Genomic DNA, 16499 nt, shown 5'->3' with positions numbered 1-16499 from the left:
TGCGGTAACAAAACCTGAAGAGTGTTTGTTTGTGTGTGTTGTATTGTGTGTGTGGGTGGGGGGAGGGGCTAATCATTATTATTAACCAAGTAAATGCACAGAATGAAATCTCCTTGTCTGTTTTTTTTTGGTTCATTTTACTTACACCAACCAATCAACATCCAGCTTTTAATGACCTATTGACATCAGGTGTAAATGTGCAAATAGAAAATGCGCACCTGCATGTGATTGCACTGATTACTGACGATACATCAAGGAGGAAGCAAAAGAAATGTCCACTTATGAGGAAAGCAAATACACGGTATTTGTATGTGTAGAGGTTAACTGTTTGTTTTTTAACTTCAGGCTGGAGGAGAAGCTGACTGACCCTGAGTTTATCGTGGTAAAACAAAAAAGTACAACAACAAAGTACATGGTCTTCTACAGATATGTTCAAACAGAATTAGAGTTTTAAGAGACAGTAGATTCATTTGGAAGAACATTGGTCTATGTTTTGTGTGTGGTGGCAAATATTGAAACAAAGATTTCACAGGTCACATTGTATGATCTCAGGTTACATGATGTGTTGTGGACCAGCAGTTGTTTTTTTTTACTGACATGAGATGTAAAATCAGTCCATTACTCAGCCTTTGTCTTTTTCTTTCTGCTGCAGCATCTCCGGAAGCAAAATTTGCAGGTCTTAATGAAGAGGAATACGAGGAGCATGACGACAGCGAGGAGGAAGGCCAGGACATCCAGGCTGTGGTACTGGTACCAGGTGAGCTCGTGTGCCTGGACCCTCAAGTGTTTGGCCCCTTTGTTTCTCATAGTGAACTCGATCCAGAATACCGCCTCCTTCAGAGGGCTCATCGGCCTGTCGTGGTGGATGCTGGACAGCCGCATGGCATTTTCCTTGTACCTATGAATGTGGATACACATTTTTTTATTTTATTTTTTTTATTCATTGAAGTCCTTCAAGTGGTTTTCTAATCTATTGGACTTTGAAACTCTAACATACTGCATTATCTTATGTCTCCTTTTTATAACATGTCATAAATCTTACCTGTATTGCAAATGCAATAATCTCTCAATGCCTGACATAGATTTAAAGGGTAGGTTAATAATTTTAGACATATTTTTCTTTTTTGTATACGGTGTGAACATAGCCTAAAGTGACAGCAGCAAGGGGAAAACCCTTTTTTTAATGGGAAGAAACCTCAAGCAGAACTGGGCTCTAGATGGGCGGGTATCTACCCTGACTGGTTGGTTAAATACATTTTTGCTCAAAACAAAGACTAACAAAAACACTGTTTCCCCCACTTACATTGAAAGTGCATTACTTGGGGATTTTATAATGGTCAATATGAACAGGAGGAAATATTACAGCGAGCAAAGCTGTTTTTAATGTTCAGTTGAAAAATTGTGAACCTTTCCTTTTTTAATTGTTGGTGAGACAACTTACGATTTATCATTGATGACAGTGTTTATTGCATCTCTAAGATCTTCACTCGTCATAAAGTTCAGTTCCACAGTCACTGCAGCGCCCTTCGCCTCCATATGGACCATGTTGTCTGGCTGGTCAGCGAACATGGGGATGCCCACCATAGGAACACCGTGATAGATGGCCTCGTAAATCCCATTTGTACCACCATGAGTGACAAAAGCTTTGGTCTTTGGATGACCTGATCAAAGAACATGAAACATTCAAACATACATTACTTTCATGAGTCAAAGGCTGTCACAGTACACCTTATCAGTTATGTACGTTATCGCGCATAAAAATAAGTGTTGGCAGAGGCTTGTGGCTGAAAGATTGCCAGAGCAGATTTCAGACTGGAAAAAACTGGACAGAAAACAATAGTAAAAGCCAACCTCTCAACTTCAGCTGAAGTCTTTGAATCTACTTGCTCAGTTAACTTCCCCTTGAAAAATAACAGTTTAAATGCCTTTTTAATAAGTTCATAGCAATCAAAATTTCCCTGTTGGTGAATCTCTTAAGGATACTACACTGTCAGACTAAATAATCTAAAAGATCCTGTGTGATGGAGACCACCTTTCATTTAAAACCAAGTCTTAAGGATCACTGTTCAGCGTCTTTTACAAAAGCTTCACTTACCCAGCAGGTCGTTCTGAGGGATCCAGTCGTACACTCTGGTGTTGGCACCCAAAGTCTCTGGTTTTTCTCCACTGTATCTCCACAGCACCTACAGTATAAACAAAGACTTTCAGATTAACTCATTGCAAATGTTGTACCATTTAGTATCCATCCCTCCAATCTAATGCAGCAGATCCAACAAATGCACACTCAGTTGATAGAAAAATGTTAATTATGAAGCTAAAAGCAGTCTATAAATGCTATATTATTGATTAGCTATAGTTTTAAAAAAGTAAGACGTTTATGTTAAAGCTTACTTTTATATTGAAAAAGGGTTATTTCTTTTATTGATTCTCTTTTGGTTTTAGGTGAAAATATTAAATCCAACCCATAATCATTACTTATTTTTGAGAATCCCAACTCCTATTACAGTAACTGGATTCAACCAGACAAATACAATTTTATTTAGTTAAGAAAATGTTTTAAAAAAACATGTTTGTATACGCAAAGCTCCAGGGAGGGGCTGGTTTATTATGCTGCCAGTGTGGTATGAACATTTGTCTTTGACCTGAAACTTGCTTTAGGTAGATAATTTGTTACAGTGAACATTTCAAAGATGGTCAAAAAGCAGTAAATGTACAAACGACTACTAAAATTAAATGGGTTTGTATAACAGTCCTCTTGCTATTGGATTGGCATAAAACATCAGTGTAACACAAAGAATAAAATCTTGCAAAATGTTTACTATGATTCTATAATAAAGTTTCAAGTTGATTTTCATGCAAGAAAAAATTGTAAACCTCATTCTATGCAGTGAGAAATTGTAAGTGTAAGTGCAAGCAATCCACCGTTATTTTGCTTAAAAAAAAGAGCAATTTCATTTGTTTGAGCCATGCATAAGCTCTGCAACCGAATATGCTCATAGCCATAAAGCTGTGCGTTAAAGGTCATTCAAGTCTATTCACTTAAAAGAGCGTCCTCTGACCTTCTGTGGGACCTGAGCGAGGGCCGATGCGATCATGTTTGCCTTCTCAGAGGTGATGTTCTTGATCATGGACCCCAAAGTGAAAACCACTATACCATCATCTCCAGAGCTCTGCACAAACTCTTCCATATCCTGTAAGAAGAGAGGTATCATCACGATGCAAAACGACTGATATTTTTATATGTATATGTAAAAACTATGACTGTGGAGTTAACACTACCTTTGGTAAGGGTTTAGCCGGTCTGCAGTGGATCCCACCAACAAATTTGAAGTTCGGGAGGAAAGGACGAGGAAATTCAAAATCCCAATAAGTTCGAATCAACCAAATGTCTGCTTTACCCATCAACTCGCACGCGCTTGTGGGCATTCCTGTCACAATGCAGAAGAAAAGTATTACCAGCATTGTTGATGAGACTGCTGATTTTAAAATGTTGGATATAAAAGCATTATAAATAATAGAAAGCAATTACACCAACTAGGGCTGGGCAAAATGTATATTGTTATGTTGTGATATTAATAGATATTTTGAATATCGTGATATGGAATTAGTGTAGTCTCTTTATTATTTTAAAGGCTGCATTACTGTCTGAGCTTAACACAATGTTCTATTATCTGCATTTATCCACTTTGTCATTACATCCACATAACTGATGATTAGTTATCAAAAATCTCATTACGTAAATATTTTGTGAAAGCACCTATAGTCATCCCTACAATACTGTCAAAATATATCTATCGAATTATTTGGTCAAAAATATTTATTTGATTCTGCCCATATTGCCCAGCCCTAAAACCAATATAAAGTATCATCAACAGCCCATATGGCTGAGTTACCCACCTTTGACCTCTGAGTAATATTGATCTACTTCTTCCCAAATAACTTTAGTAATCACAGCATCTTGTAAGGCGTAGAAGAGAAAATTCCAAGTTCTCTCACTGAAATCCATCTTGTCGGTCAGTTTGCTCATAGCACCGGGGACAAATGAAGGTGGAGCAGGTAGCTGACCACATTGCCTCTCCCAGTTATTGGCGAGGGAAAAGCGCAGGGAGAAGACCAGAGGGATGCCCAACATATCTGCTAATAAGTCACTCCCGGGGTAGATGGGGTCGGCCAGAAGAAGGTCATAATTGGCCTCTTTCAGCTTCTTCATGATGGCCTCTGATTTCACCACACCATCCAGAGTTCTCAAAGAATACGCCAGGTCGACCTTCATCAGCTCCATAAATCTTATGTAAATCTGCAAGTAGCTCATGTGATCCATCTCGTACATGGAGAAATAAAGGAACTCTTCAAGGAACTCCTCCATGGCCTCCATTGAGACCGAGACCTGGAAGGGTTCATAGCGGAAGCGAGATGGCTCACTAGTGTTCATGAACATAGAAGCGCTTGGGACCAGGACGGTCACTTGGTGTCCTTTGTCGATCAGCGTCTCCAGCACTGGCTTCATGTTAATCCAGTGGCTGCCCTCCGTGTACCACACCAAAATGTTCCCTCCATTTGTGCACCCTGCCGCACAAAATACCAGCAGGGCACAAAAAGAAAGACGCAGCCCCAGCTTCATGGTGACTGTGTGTACAGGGAAAACTTACTGTGGCCTGACTGATTTTAAGAGGCGCTCCCAGAAGAATAATTATTAACTAAACAAAGCTGAACTCTGGCATGTCGTTCCTCTTTGTGCAGCGTGATACATTAGATAACAAATGCACCCCAGGCAAGTGATGACAGGTGAAAGGTAATGGTTGTAAAGTTAACGGTTAGTAGTTATCCATGCAGGATAAAAAAAGGGAAAAAAAGAATAATGTCCAACCTGTACTAGAAATCCACAAATAGAAATCCTTTGATGAGAAAGCAGACTTTAAAATACCAGATTGTACTCAGCAGCTGCGGAGAGACGGAGTATAATAACACAAAAGGAAAATGGGCTTGCACACACTTGCGTAATCGGAGGAAGTTGTGATCACATGTGAGAGCTTGTGCAAAAATTTCCCTAGACATCATTTAGGAGTCCTAGTGATTACACATAAACACATCTGTGTGAGAGTGCAGATGTAAGTTCATGACTTTAGGGTTGTTTGTGTGTTGAGTCTGCCACAGTGCAAAAAAAGGTTAGAAAAGTTGACAAATCCCTCAGTGTTATATTTAACCACTTCAGCAGCTTGGCTCAAGGGTATGGAAGATCTAAAATGCCTACATTAAACTAATCAGACAATTAAAAACAGTCATACAATACATAATGTTATATTTCCTGTTTACTGTGTCACTATTAAATGAAATACATGTTAAAAAGGTTATTAGGTAGGTTTTTGTTTTTAACAACTGACTTTTCCATGCCACATTAATATCAAATGACTGAACACAGAAAACAAAGAGAAGAGGTATATTGCGTTGTAGTGTTTCACAGCTGAAAGCACCATGGCACACTTTGGAAAATGTATGTTTATTAAGACACAGAGCAAAACAATTATCTTTCTGCATACTTTAAAACATATGAATTAATAATCATTTTATTTCATTGTTGGTTTTGTTCTTATGTAGGCATTTAAAAACTTACATACATACAAGGGATGGCAGTGTTGGTCTGTGTGCCACTTTTGTACAGACTGAAATATCAAAATAACTATTGAATGGGTTGCGTGGATGTATAAAGAGAGATGGATCAGGTGCCACTCAGCCTTGCTGCCAGTTTTTGCCTTGTGGCCACTATGGCTGGACAATGTTTAAAAACTTACAGTACTAGTACCAATCCAAGTACCTTTTTTAAGTGATACCGATAGCAACTGAGAACTTCATTAGATACCCATGACACATTTTGTGCTTTTATTCGGTGTAACAGACGAGTGCACTAATTCAAATTCAGCTGCTGCGGCAGAGGGCCAATCACATCGCAATACATCAGACAACGCTTGTGTTGATTTGCTATGAGCAAGTTCATACAAATAGTTATATTTTCTAGCTCTGGTTGCAAGAAAGATCAATAGTAGGTATCATTTGACGGGAGATGTTTCGATGCTACTTGGTATCGATACTATTTATTATATTTATTTTGATCGATATCTTAAAGGCAAGGAGTACCGATAGACCGATACCCAGCCCTAGAGGCCACTCCCGGTACCGCAGTGAAAAAAAATCCCCTGCTGTCTAAAAGGCATTTTCTCCATAGACCGCCATTATGAAAGAAACCTCTATAAAAATGTTGACAGGACACCTCCAACTACAAATAAGATGAATTATGACTATTTGCAGTAATATTTTTAAATCCATGAAGGTTTTATATTTGCAAAACTTTTGTCGTGCCTCGAAAAGCCAATTTAAAATCTGTGACTTTAACCCAATCCCAATGTGAGAAACTTTTGTTTGACTCTTGTACCAGTCGATCAATTCTTATTTGATTGATTAGACGCTACCTTTGGGTCCGATATGCAGTGTCTATAACACATCCATGATGGATTGCCGTGAAATTCTTTACATTCATGAAATCTTCTAATCCCCTTTAGTACCAACACAAGGGGCTTTATATTAGTGGTTACATGTTAAATGTCTGCACATCCTGTTCATCCTTTACTCTGTCCAAAACTTTGGTTCATGACCAACCTGGAAATCTGACGACATTCCCATCAGCCTCGGCTTGACTTGTGTTTAGTGCCAATTAACACATTTAATTAAAATATCTACTGGTACTTAGCCTACTGGTGTTAACATTTAGCTCAGAGCCAAAGCACTGCCTCACAGAGCAGTTGATGTTTTCTTGTTTTAAAGATGTATCTACCAGTCGAATGAGGCAGCTGATTTCAGAAACCAACTGGGAACAGAGGGGTCAGCTCGGTTTGAATATTGGGGAGGTGGGGGGTTGTCGACCATGCCTTTTAGGAACCAGTGGCGTTGAGCCAGTGTTGTTTCTGGGAAATGTCACCTCAAACTGTGAGGGCGTCTTAAATCTTACTCTGGGTACTTTGTCCCCCTCATTAACATTGTAGATTCCTTTTGACGTTGGATTCAGGAGCGTCTGGAAAAACAATAAGCATTTGAATATTGGATTCAATGCCCTGTTGAGGGAGTCAGTGGCCATTCATAGTGTGGAAGTGTGTGCTGTGTTGTCCTCAGACCTCCCCTGGTGGTGCAGAGGATCTGTAAACAAACAAATGATGGGTATATTAGCTTTTCGCATGCAGAATCATAACTGTGTATTGCTCTTGTATTTAATTTTCTGAGGAGTTCAACCCTCTACTCCTCTCTCACTACATTCCTGGTGCTTCCTTTCCTCACTTCCTTCTCCCTTGCTCTGCCTTCCCACCACAGGGTAAGGGATACAGCGTATTGCTTTTTGAAGTAGATATTTGCATAATCAGATTAGGATGTGTGATTGTCAGTGGGCTCCCCCATCAGTGGGTGCTCCAGAGGAGAGAGGGTGCTGTCCAGCCCAACAATGGAGGACTCCCCTCCTCTCTCACCCTCCAACCAGCCTGCACCTGCATCCCACCCACCCGGGCTGCAGGTCGGCTGCGGCGGCAGTGCATGTTTGGGCTCGCAGCCGTGTAGGGGTGATAGAGAGCGAGAGGAAAGGCGGGGGAGGAGTGGGTTGGAGGGGGGGGGGTTCGAGTGCATGACGGGAGTGGGAGGGCAGGGGTTGAGCTGAGATATTTAAACATGCAGAGTGTGAATTGGCTTTAAGGGGATAAAGAGCTCAGGGCCTATCGGTTGGCACCCAACTCCAGAAATTCTTTTTCATGGGCGCCTCAGCCGGGAGAGCGAGGGGCTGCCTGCACTGATCTGGCCCATTGTGATAACGGATTCAGACAGTGTGCTAGACACTGATAAGGAAATGTGCTCTCAATAGACGATTACCCACATACTTGGGAGAGAATAGTCAATCAGGCAAAGATACTTGGTTGAGGGAATGAGACGTGTACAGATTTGTTATTATTTTCAATGCAGGGTTTCATAATCCTGCTAGAAAGTTAAGGTCAGAGCAGTGTTCACACCGCGATTGGGCAAATTCTGTAAATAAGGTGTATCAGCAAAATGCATTTTATAGCCTGACAGCATGTGTGCAAAAGTTGCCACATGCCATCCTATCCAGTTTCAAATGATGACTGGATAATAAATGACATATTCAACATGCAAAGAAGTATCCATTTTGCCGCACTGCTTCTCTCATATTATCAGGCATTTTAGCTATTAATAAACACAGCAGTTCTAGTTAAGTGTTATTTCAGTTCACCATGAAATTGCTCAATTCACTGTGAAATTGCACAAGAGGTAAATGCCTCCCCAAAAACAAGCTGTGGGAGCTGCTGTACAGTGGTTATCATCGTCCCGCTACAATATGATTTGTTTAGTATTTTTTGTAGGATTACAAAGAGTCACCTGTCAGCTCCCACAGCCCGTCAGTCAGTCAGTGTGTCCAGCTGCCCTCTGCTCCGTTTACACACCATTAGCCAGAGTTTAATAGCCGGGGTGAAAGCGCTCCGAAACCAACTCGGTGTTTACTCTTCAGCTCAGTTAGTTGTAGCCTTTTGCCTGAGAAATGGGGCACATTTTGCAAAGCCACAATAGGCGATTAGGCATGTAGATGTCTGACCTCGGTGTAAACGTCCTGGTGACATCACTGCAAATGTGGAGTCGGGTGCAAAAACCAAAACAAAAAAACAGTTTGTATTGAGTGATTTAATCAATTAGTTGATCAATTGGGAATGTATTGTTTGCTTGTTGCAGCTTCTCTACAGTGAGAATTTGTCTGTTTTTATGTTTGTAATGTGAATATCTTTGTGTTTTGGACTGTTGGCCCTAAGAAAAAACAAGCAATGTGAAGAATTTGCTTTCTAGGAATTAAAAAAGCAACATTTTTTTTGGCTTTTTATAATCTACACAACTAGTTTATTAATTGGCAATAAATTTTAAAAAATGAAAACTGTAAGCATTGCAGCCCTAATTGGAACTACAGTTGATTTTCATCTGGGGTTTTTTTTATACTTAAATGGCGTTTCTCATAAATGCTTACATTTAATTGCACAGCACAAAATTTTATTGTAATCCTTTATTCCATTTTAGTTTACATTAGATTGATTAAAATCTACCAGATATCTAACCCAGATATTCATTGATGGAATCTGGCATTTCTGCCTCTCGTCTTGTAAATATCAAGTATTCAAGTATTTCCTGCTGTTATACTCGTCATCGTGAATTCAGTTATATCAGATATCGTGTGCAGCAACTAAATGGCATTTTTAAACATACTGGGAATTTCTTCTTGTCCATCTGCGTGTTTGGTCAACTGGGCAGTGTTTGACTCCCAGGATGACCTCAGGGTCACAAGTTAAGCTGTCACTTTCAGCGCTCCTCTCTCAGGCCTCTGGTCAGTGGACGGAGTGCAGAGGTCAGCTTTGTGTCCACATGGTCATCACAGGACTTGTCTACAAATGTCTTCGGGCTTCTTGAGCACAAACAAAGAGTGTCCGCAGTAAGGCAGCAGCTCTGCTCTTAACTTCAGATCTGATGTGTCTCATGTGGTGTGAAATAATGTCCCAAGTGTCCATTCTGTGTAGTAATTGTATACAACATATAGCTTATATACTATTTTTATGGGTAGTATACAAAAACGTCAACATACTAACAAATTGATAGCACAATGTGCACTTTAGAATGTAGCTCGTCCTTTGTGCGTTGCATTGTTGGACAGTTGTGTCCATAGACAGCAAACTTATAATGAGAACACCTTATTCCCAAAACCTGCTACGACTTTGGTAGTAATATGAAATTACTCAGAAATTGTTGCTAAAAAAACATTTGTTAAGTGTGTGATGGTTATAAAATAACATGGTGCTTTCACTAAAAATATTCAGAAAGTGTTTTATTAACAAATCATTTATTAAATAAATAGTTCAAATAAATAACATACTGTATATTCACAAGCAAACAAAAATAACTTACAAAAGAGGTATCAGAAGATAATTAGCACACTCTTCACAGTAGACAATCAATTCATATTCTTTGGCTATATGACATGCGTGTTGTACCCAAAAAAACAAAAAACAGAAGTTCGATGAAAACACATTTAAATGAGAAGAGTTTGTGTCGTGAAGCTTATCATTATTAAAAGAGGATTGTCAGTTTTGCCAAACTTCCTCAACCCAATCCTAGCTCGGAGAAATGGAAAATCAATCAATACTGAAAAGAAAAGCTTTCACAGAATTGATTCTTCTGAATTCACATAACCTTGATAATTGAAAAGAAAGGTCAGATTTAGTCTTCTCAGGAGAAAATAGCATGTCGATTTTTTTAAAAAAAAGAAAAAAAGTGCCCTTGGCTATTTTGAGACGATTACAGTCTGGAGAATTGGCTGAGCCATTATCTATTCAAATGCCTCGCTGAATCTATTGCTTGAAATGAGAAATTCCTTAATCCCCTCCATTTTCCTCATTGGCAAAACACCCTCTTACTGCAAAACTAAATTAGTTCCAGGCGGGCCGGCAACAAGGAATATTAATATGAAGACATGAAAGGAATATTGTACATCCAGGTTCTACACATCCATGCAGAATGTAAATTAATTTTCACCTCCAAATAATATTTCAACACTGATCGGCGTGGTGGCGGTGCCTCGTTTTCAGCCACGTGTGGAATCCACAAACATCACACAAATATTGCATCTTCTGCATTGAGACACGGGTCAGAACCACCTGACTCAGGAGGTGCTGACATGCAGAGACAAAAAAAAAAAAGAGTCTGGAGGAAGGATCAGTTTTTAGACCCAGAGAGACAGTCAGAAAGTCCACTCAAGATGTTTTTTTCTTTTTCAGGGTCTCCGGTTTCTACCAGGCCTCTGTGCTGTCGCAGCTGGACCCAGGTGACATAGCCTCGGTGTCACTCGTCATGGCCCACGGGTGAGGAGGGGAGTGCAGTTGCTCCATGTTTCCTCTGAGGAAGGTGAGCAGAGCGGTGGGCGAATGGCTGGCCGGCTGACCGCTCTGGCTCTCCAGCAGCTGCACCAGAAAGTTGATGTAGCGCATGGCCAGGCGCAGGATCTCGTTCTTGCTCAGCTTCTTCTCCGGAGGATGGGTGGGGATGAGCTTGCGGAGCTCGGCAAAGGCCGTGTTAACGTTGTGCTGGCGCCAACGCTCCCTCGTGTTGGTGAACACCTTTCTGGTCATGGTGATTAGTCGACTGACTGGAAGGAGAAATGTAGAAGAGTTAATGTCTGTCAGGCAGGCACAAAAAAATTCAAATTATAAGTGGGAACCAACAAGAATGTTTTCTAAATGTTAATTTTGCTGTTTTCTGCTTCTTTTCGAGAAGGATTGCCCTCATATTTTTTCCTTGTTTTAAAAAAATAGAAGGCCTTCCCTCTAAATGTCAATTCATTTTCAAGATACCTACTGGTTAAATAAACAGTTCTTCAACAACAAAAACCCAAATAATGATCATTAATACATCTAAATCATTTAATCTCCCACTTTTTGCATCATGCTGTGAGACATAGCATTACACGCGCTTACTGATAAATTATTTACTTGATCAAAGTGGAAACACATGCCCTCAAGGATGGAAAAAAAAATTCTCACCTGTGTCTTTTTATTTTTAGGAACGTGCAGAAATCTCAGGTGCAGAGTTGCGAATGTGCTGCCAGGTCATCAGTGTCCACCGCTTGCGGGAGTCTGGTGTGAATGTCCACTCAGTTGTGTCTTCTCATGCTCGCTGAGAGATCCTTGAGAGTAAGAGGGAAGGAGAGTGAGAGAGAGAGAAAGAGGGAGAGAGACAGAGAGGGAGGGATGGGGTACAGACAGAGAAAGGGAGAGAGAGAGAGAGAGGGAGAGGGAGAGAGTAGGGGGGAAAGACTGCTGCATGCTCGCATCCCACCACATTTTATAGCAGAGTGAACCCTATTGTGTGACGTGTGCTGTCGTGGAGCCTCTCCGCTCTGTCATTGTGTGAGGTTGGCGTTAACTGAGGAGTGATTGTTAACACACACCCCCCTCCTGTCTATCCTAACAACCTAACTGAGGTAGCTCCATGATTAGATTATATAATATGATCATGGTTAGAGTGATTTTGATGTGTTTTTGTGCAACATTTGAGGGGATTCAGTTTTTTTTGTCCACTCTCAGCCCCTCAACAGCCTTTTAAGTGACTATTTGTGCTGCTTTTATGATTCATTGCTCATTTAATCCTTGAAGGTTAGCACTAAAGGTGACAAATAAATTCCCATTGAAGTGAAACTGAGACGTTCATCTGTCTGATCCTTCTTTTACTGCTGTGGACACTTGTTCCTTTCTGTTTCTCTGACATTAGGCATGGACAAACCCACTGTCCCCTCCGCCGTGGAAAAGAGCTTGATATCACTGGCTGCCCTGCTATTGAATTCAGCCTGATTGGGCCACAAAAGGTAAAAATACCATATCCAGATTGACAGTCGAACAATATGGGTTTTGTTATGACTATGGTAATCTTGTTGAGCCATTCCAAGGGGCCACACATAAATTACAGCGTCCTGACTCACCTCTCTCCAACCACTCCTCACTGCTCCCCCTCATCCCCACCTCTCTGCCTCCCACTTTCAACCTCCGCTCAGTAAAAAAAAAAAAAAAAAAAAATCTAGTTTAACCAATTGTCACTGTTCTTTTTACACCCTTCAAGTGTTGTTTCAAAGACGCAGCCTTCCATAAAAGTCTCTGTGTGGAGTAGGAATTTACATAATCCGATTAGGGGCTGGGATTAGCCTCGGGCCTGGAGAACAGGCCCGATGGGGGCCGTTTTTCTGAATCGGCCATTCATGGGCCGCTCTGCACGTCCAAGAGGCTGCACCTGCAGGCTGGGCAGTGCGACACTCTGGCTCCATCCTGCCTCCACAGCGCTGACTTCGGGGCGTTTTCGGCCAGTGTGTTGACCTTCATCACACCTGCAAGGCCACATGAAGATTATACCTGACCTGTAATTTATCTGTGAAGCCCCCCTTCTCATTTTAATTACACTGAATTAAGTGTAAGAACATGATGAGAGTCTGTTTGGCGGTTTCATCAGGTCTACTCAGTCTAGAAGGGCTTCAATGAAAGATGACACTACAGTCATTTTCTACCCATTTAATGTTCTGTAGTCTATACAGTAGTATTAACCCTTACATACTCTTCAGGGTCTAATTTGAACATTTTTTTTACATTTGAAAGAAGAAAAAAACATTAAAAACTTTTCTCTCAGCTAGAAATTTGATGACATATCTTCATGTGACCTAGAATATACAAGAAAAATTTAAATATATTTTAGTTATCTAAAAATGTTTTAGTGCAACTGATACACAAAATTACACACACAATGATGTATAGAGACTAATTAAGAAGGGATACTGAGAAAAGCCTGAATATGAACAGTATGTAAAGGGTTAAGAAGACAAATAACTATCAGCTTATGTCTTCTCTGGCCAAATCTTTCCTGTTAAAGATTCCCTCCAGACATGTTGTTGAGATGTATAAATTACTCTACTTATAATAATAATTTGTGTCTGATATGGTCTCTCGCCCTCCTTCCCTCATTAAAAATGACAGAAGTTAAATACTTTACAGTCAAGTGGGAAACATCTACTGTCCTGTCCAGTCTGTGTTTGTGTGCTGGAGGCTTCAAGTTTCCACATCACAGAAGTGTAAATTGAATACTGGACCAGGATTGGCTTTCAAACTTAAAAGTGACAAATCATGCTCGTAGGCCCACCCCTTAAAATGAGATTTTCAATGAGCTCAGAAACGTTCTACTTTCAGCAGATGAATGTGAAAACTTTCTATTGTCAAACTCTGCACAGTGAAACTCTGACATTCGACTGTAGGAGCAAAAAGAAAAACACATTTTTGAGTGGAGTGGGACTTTAAAGCAGAATAATTTGTAGTGAAATTACGTCTGAATGTCTGGATTCTTTCCTACTCATACTCAGACATAACAAAAATGGTCCCTTGTAAAGCACCGCGGGCCGAGCGTAGCTGTCATGAACCAGGTTTTACAAGCTAATACATAAACGCTAAAGAGGGAATGGATCTCTTGTCTCCCCCCTTACTTTTAATAACTGTTCCTAATAAACATGATTTATTGTTCTATTAATAGTTTCCTTAAAGCTGCGTCTCTTGTATGTGGGCCTCACTGTCAATACTCATAAATTATTTAATGTATAAATAGTATAAATACCGGCAGATTCAATCAAGCTTGGCGAGATATTGAATTAAATCTATAAATTATAATATTAATTTGAGAGAATGAACAATAGACATGAAAATACAGAACAAAACCAAGAGATTGATATTTTATAGTATAAACTGGCAGACATATTCATTATTAAATTCCAAATTAATCATTTTGTGTCTGGATCAGATATACTAATTACTTTAAAATGTTTTTTTTTTAAATTATTTTGGGGGCATTTTTATCTTTATTGTCGAACAGTCAAGAGTGAACAAGTGGAAAGACAGAAAGATGGGGAACATGCAACAAATACCCACTGCAGGAATCCAACCAGGGACTTTGCAGTTATGAAACGTTAGTCTTAAACAGTGAGCTTAATAATAATAATAATAATCATAATATTGAAATTTAGTCTCTAGCTTTTATTTGGGGCGATAAACTGCTTAATTACTGCTTATTGGGCCACTGTACGGCTGTATAATTATTTTTTATTACTGACTAATCTAAAATAAAATAAAAATAATCCTAAAATACATTTACCATTAATCCATCAAGACATCCTGGAGTCTGCGGTTATGTCCTCAAATGTCTTAATTTCTCTAAATGTCTGACCTACAGTCCAAAATCCAAAAATATGACATTTATATTTATGTAAAATCAAGAAAAGTAACAAATTCTCACATTTTAGAGCTTTAACCAGCGAATGTTTGGCATTTTTGCTTGACTTAATTATCCAAATAGCTGTTTTTTTCTTCTGTTGCTCCACTAATAGATGAATTGGCTAATTGTTGCAGTGTGTACAGGTGGTTTTGGGGTGTATAAATGATTAATTTTAAGCACCGTGTCAGATAACTGGACATTATCTCTTGTTTTATTTTCTATTTTTCTTTGTGAAATACACTCTGCTATGTTTTATTTTCTTCTGGGACACATCATTTATCCGTCACCTCTATCTAGTAACCCCAAAAAGATGCTGCAGGGTCACAGGAAACCGCCCTCGGCTGGCTCTGGGTTTTTATTTAGAGAGGAGAGGAAAGACACAGGTGACACGGTTAACTGCCGCCTGTGATTAAAGATAACAACAGCGTGACCTTTACGGCTGTAGTCAGAGTACGATCCAAATCTAAAGGATGGCTTGGGGTTTAAACAGCCTGCTAATTCCCACAATATCTCTCCTGTCCCATTCAGTCCAGGGTTAAAGTATTGTGTGGGGGGGGGGGGCAATTACTGCACCATTACTCTGCTGTTTACCTTCGCTTCACATGGGAACCGTCCTGCCCACCGCTTTTGTTCCCGAGCCATTAAAAAACAAAACATTTTGTCTCTCTTTTGTTTCGTCCGGGGCTTGTTAGAAACAGAGGCTGGAGAGACAGAGACAGAGACAGAGACAGAGAGAGAGAGAGACTGAAAAAGAGAGAGAGAGAAAGAGAGAGGGATGCATTTAAAAGAAAAAGCCGACGGGTTATTGATGGTGGCCAGCCAGTGTTGGATACGGCTGTCCGGAGGCAGGGAGGCTTGGAGTCGATGTCCCCGGGGGTCGTCTTTGTCTGGGGATCATTCCTGAGGGAGCTGGCTTCACTCTGCTGGCTCGTGAAGATAAGCACTCTCTCCACATGCTGAGAGACGACGATAAGGGGATTGCTTCACTAAATGAAGGGAGAAAAAAAAAAAAAAGAAATAGCCCCTGCCATTGGAGCTGTTAAAATGAGAGACTTTATCAGTTTAGCTGGGAAAGACCCTCGCTCCCACTTCCCAAACAACAACAACACAACTCACAATTAGAATCAGATTTTTTTTTTTTAAAGGAAAAGCAAAATGTGCACAATTTAGATGCATTTTATTATGGGTTTTTTTAATGTTGTTTTTAGGTCATTTAATGAAATATGATTTAAAAAGGGTGCAAGACCGCTGAACCGGAAAAATAACAGTTTATAGTATGTAAGAAGTGATTTAATGCAACAAATCACCAACACTGCTTTTGTGTTAAAATACAGCAGCTGAATGTAGCTTAAAATATGTATAAATACTCTAATGTAGCACCAATATAATAATAAACTAAAATGAGTATTTTATAACACAGAAATAAGCAACTGTAATTATTTTGTAAGAAAAAAACTGCATTTTATATTCTTTTCATGCCTCAAGAATAGACACTTAGTCATTAAAAAATACAATTGTGTCTTAACATTTACAAGTTAATTAGAAAAATGCATTTAAACAAGCAAAATAAACAATCTTCTGAATCTAAACATGAATTCTGCAATTAATAACTTCGACGGGAATAT

The 16499-nt window shown here is 39.7% G+C and overlaps 2 protein-coding genes across 2 annotated transcripts; both read right to left on the bottom strand.

The window, feature by feature from the left end:
- Positions 1–113: 113 nt before the first annotated feature.
- On the bottom strand, positions 114–4990 carry LOC128364690 (UDP-glucuronosyltransferase 2A1-like). Its single transcript, XM_053325281.1, has 6 exons — positions 3898–4990; positions 3280–3428; positions 3060–3191; positions 2096–2183; positions 1442–1661; positions 114–898 (listed from the first exon to the last, which is right to left on the bottom strand). The coding sequence occupies exons 1-6, from the start codon at positions 4619–4621 to the stop codon at positions 619–621; spliced, it is 1593 nt and encodes a 530-aa protein (XP_053181256.1). The 5' UTR covers positions 4622–4990; the 3' UTR covers positions 114–618.
- Positions 4991–10867: 5877 nt separating this feature from the next.
- Positions 10868–11207, bottom strand: tal2 (T-cell acute lymphocytic leukemia 2). The gene has a single exon (XM_053325292.1). It carries the CDS (start codon positions 11205–11207, stop codon positions 10869–10871), a length of 339 nt encoding a protein of 112 aa, XP_053181267.1. The 3' UTR covers position 10868.
- Between the last annotated feature and the right edge of the window lie 5292 nt (positions 11208–16499).

This window comes from Scomber japonicus, chromosome 9 (genome assembly GCF_027409825.1).
Source record: "Scomber japonicus isolate fScoJap1 chromosome 9, fScoJap1.pri, whole genome shotgun sequence".
NCBI lineage: Eukaryota > Metazoa > Chordata > Actinopteri > Scombriformes > Scombridae > Scomber > Scomber japonicus.
The sequence above is the reverse complement of the archived record's forward strand: the minus strand, read 5'-3'. Positions and strand labels throughout refer to the sequence as shown.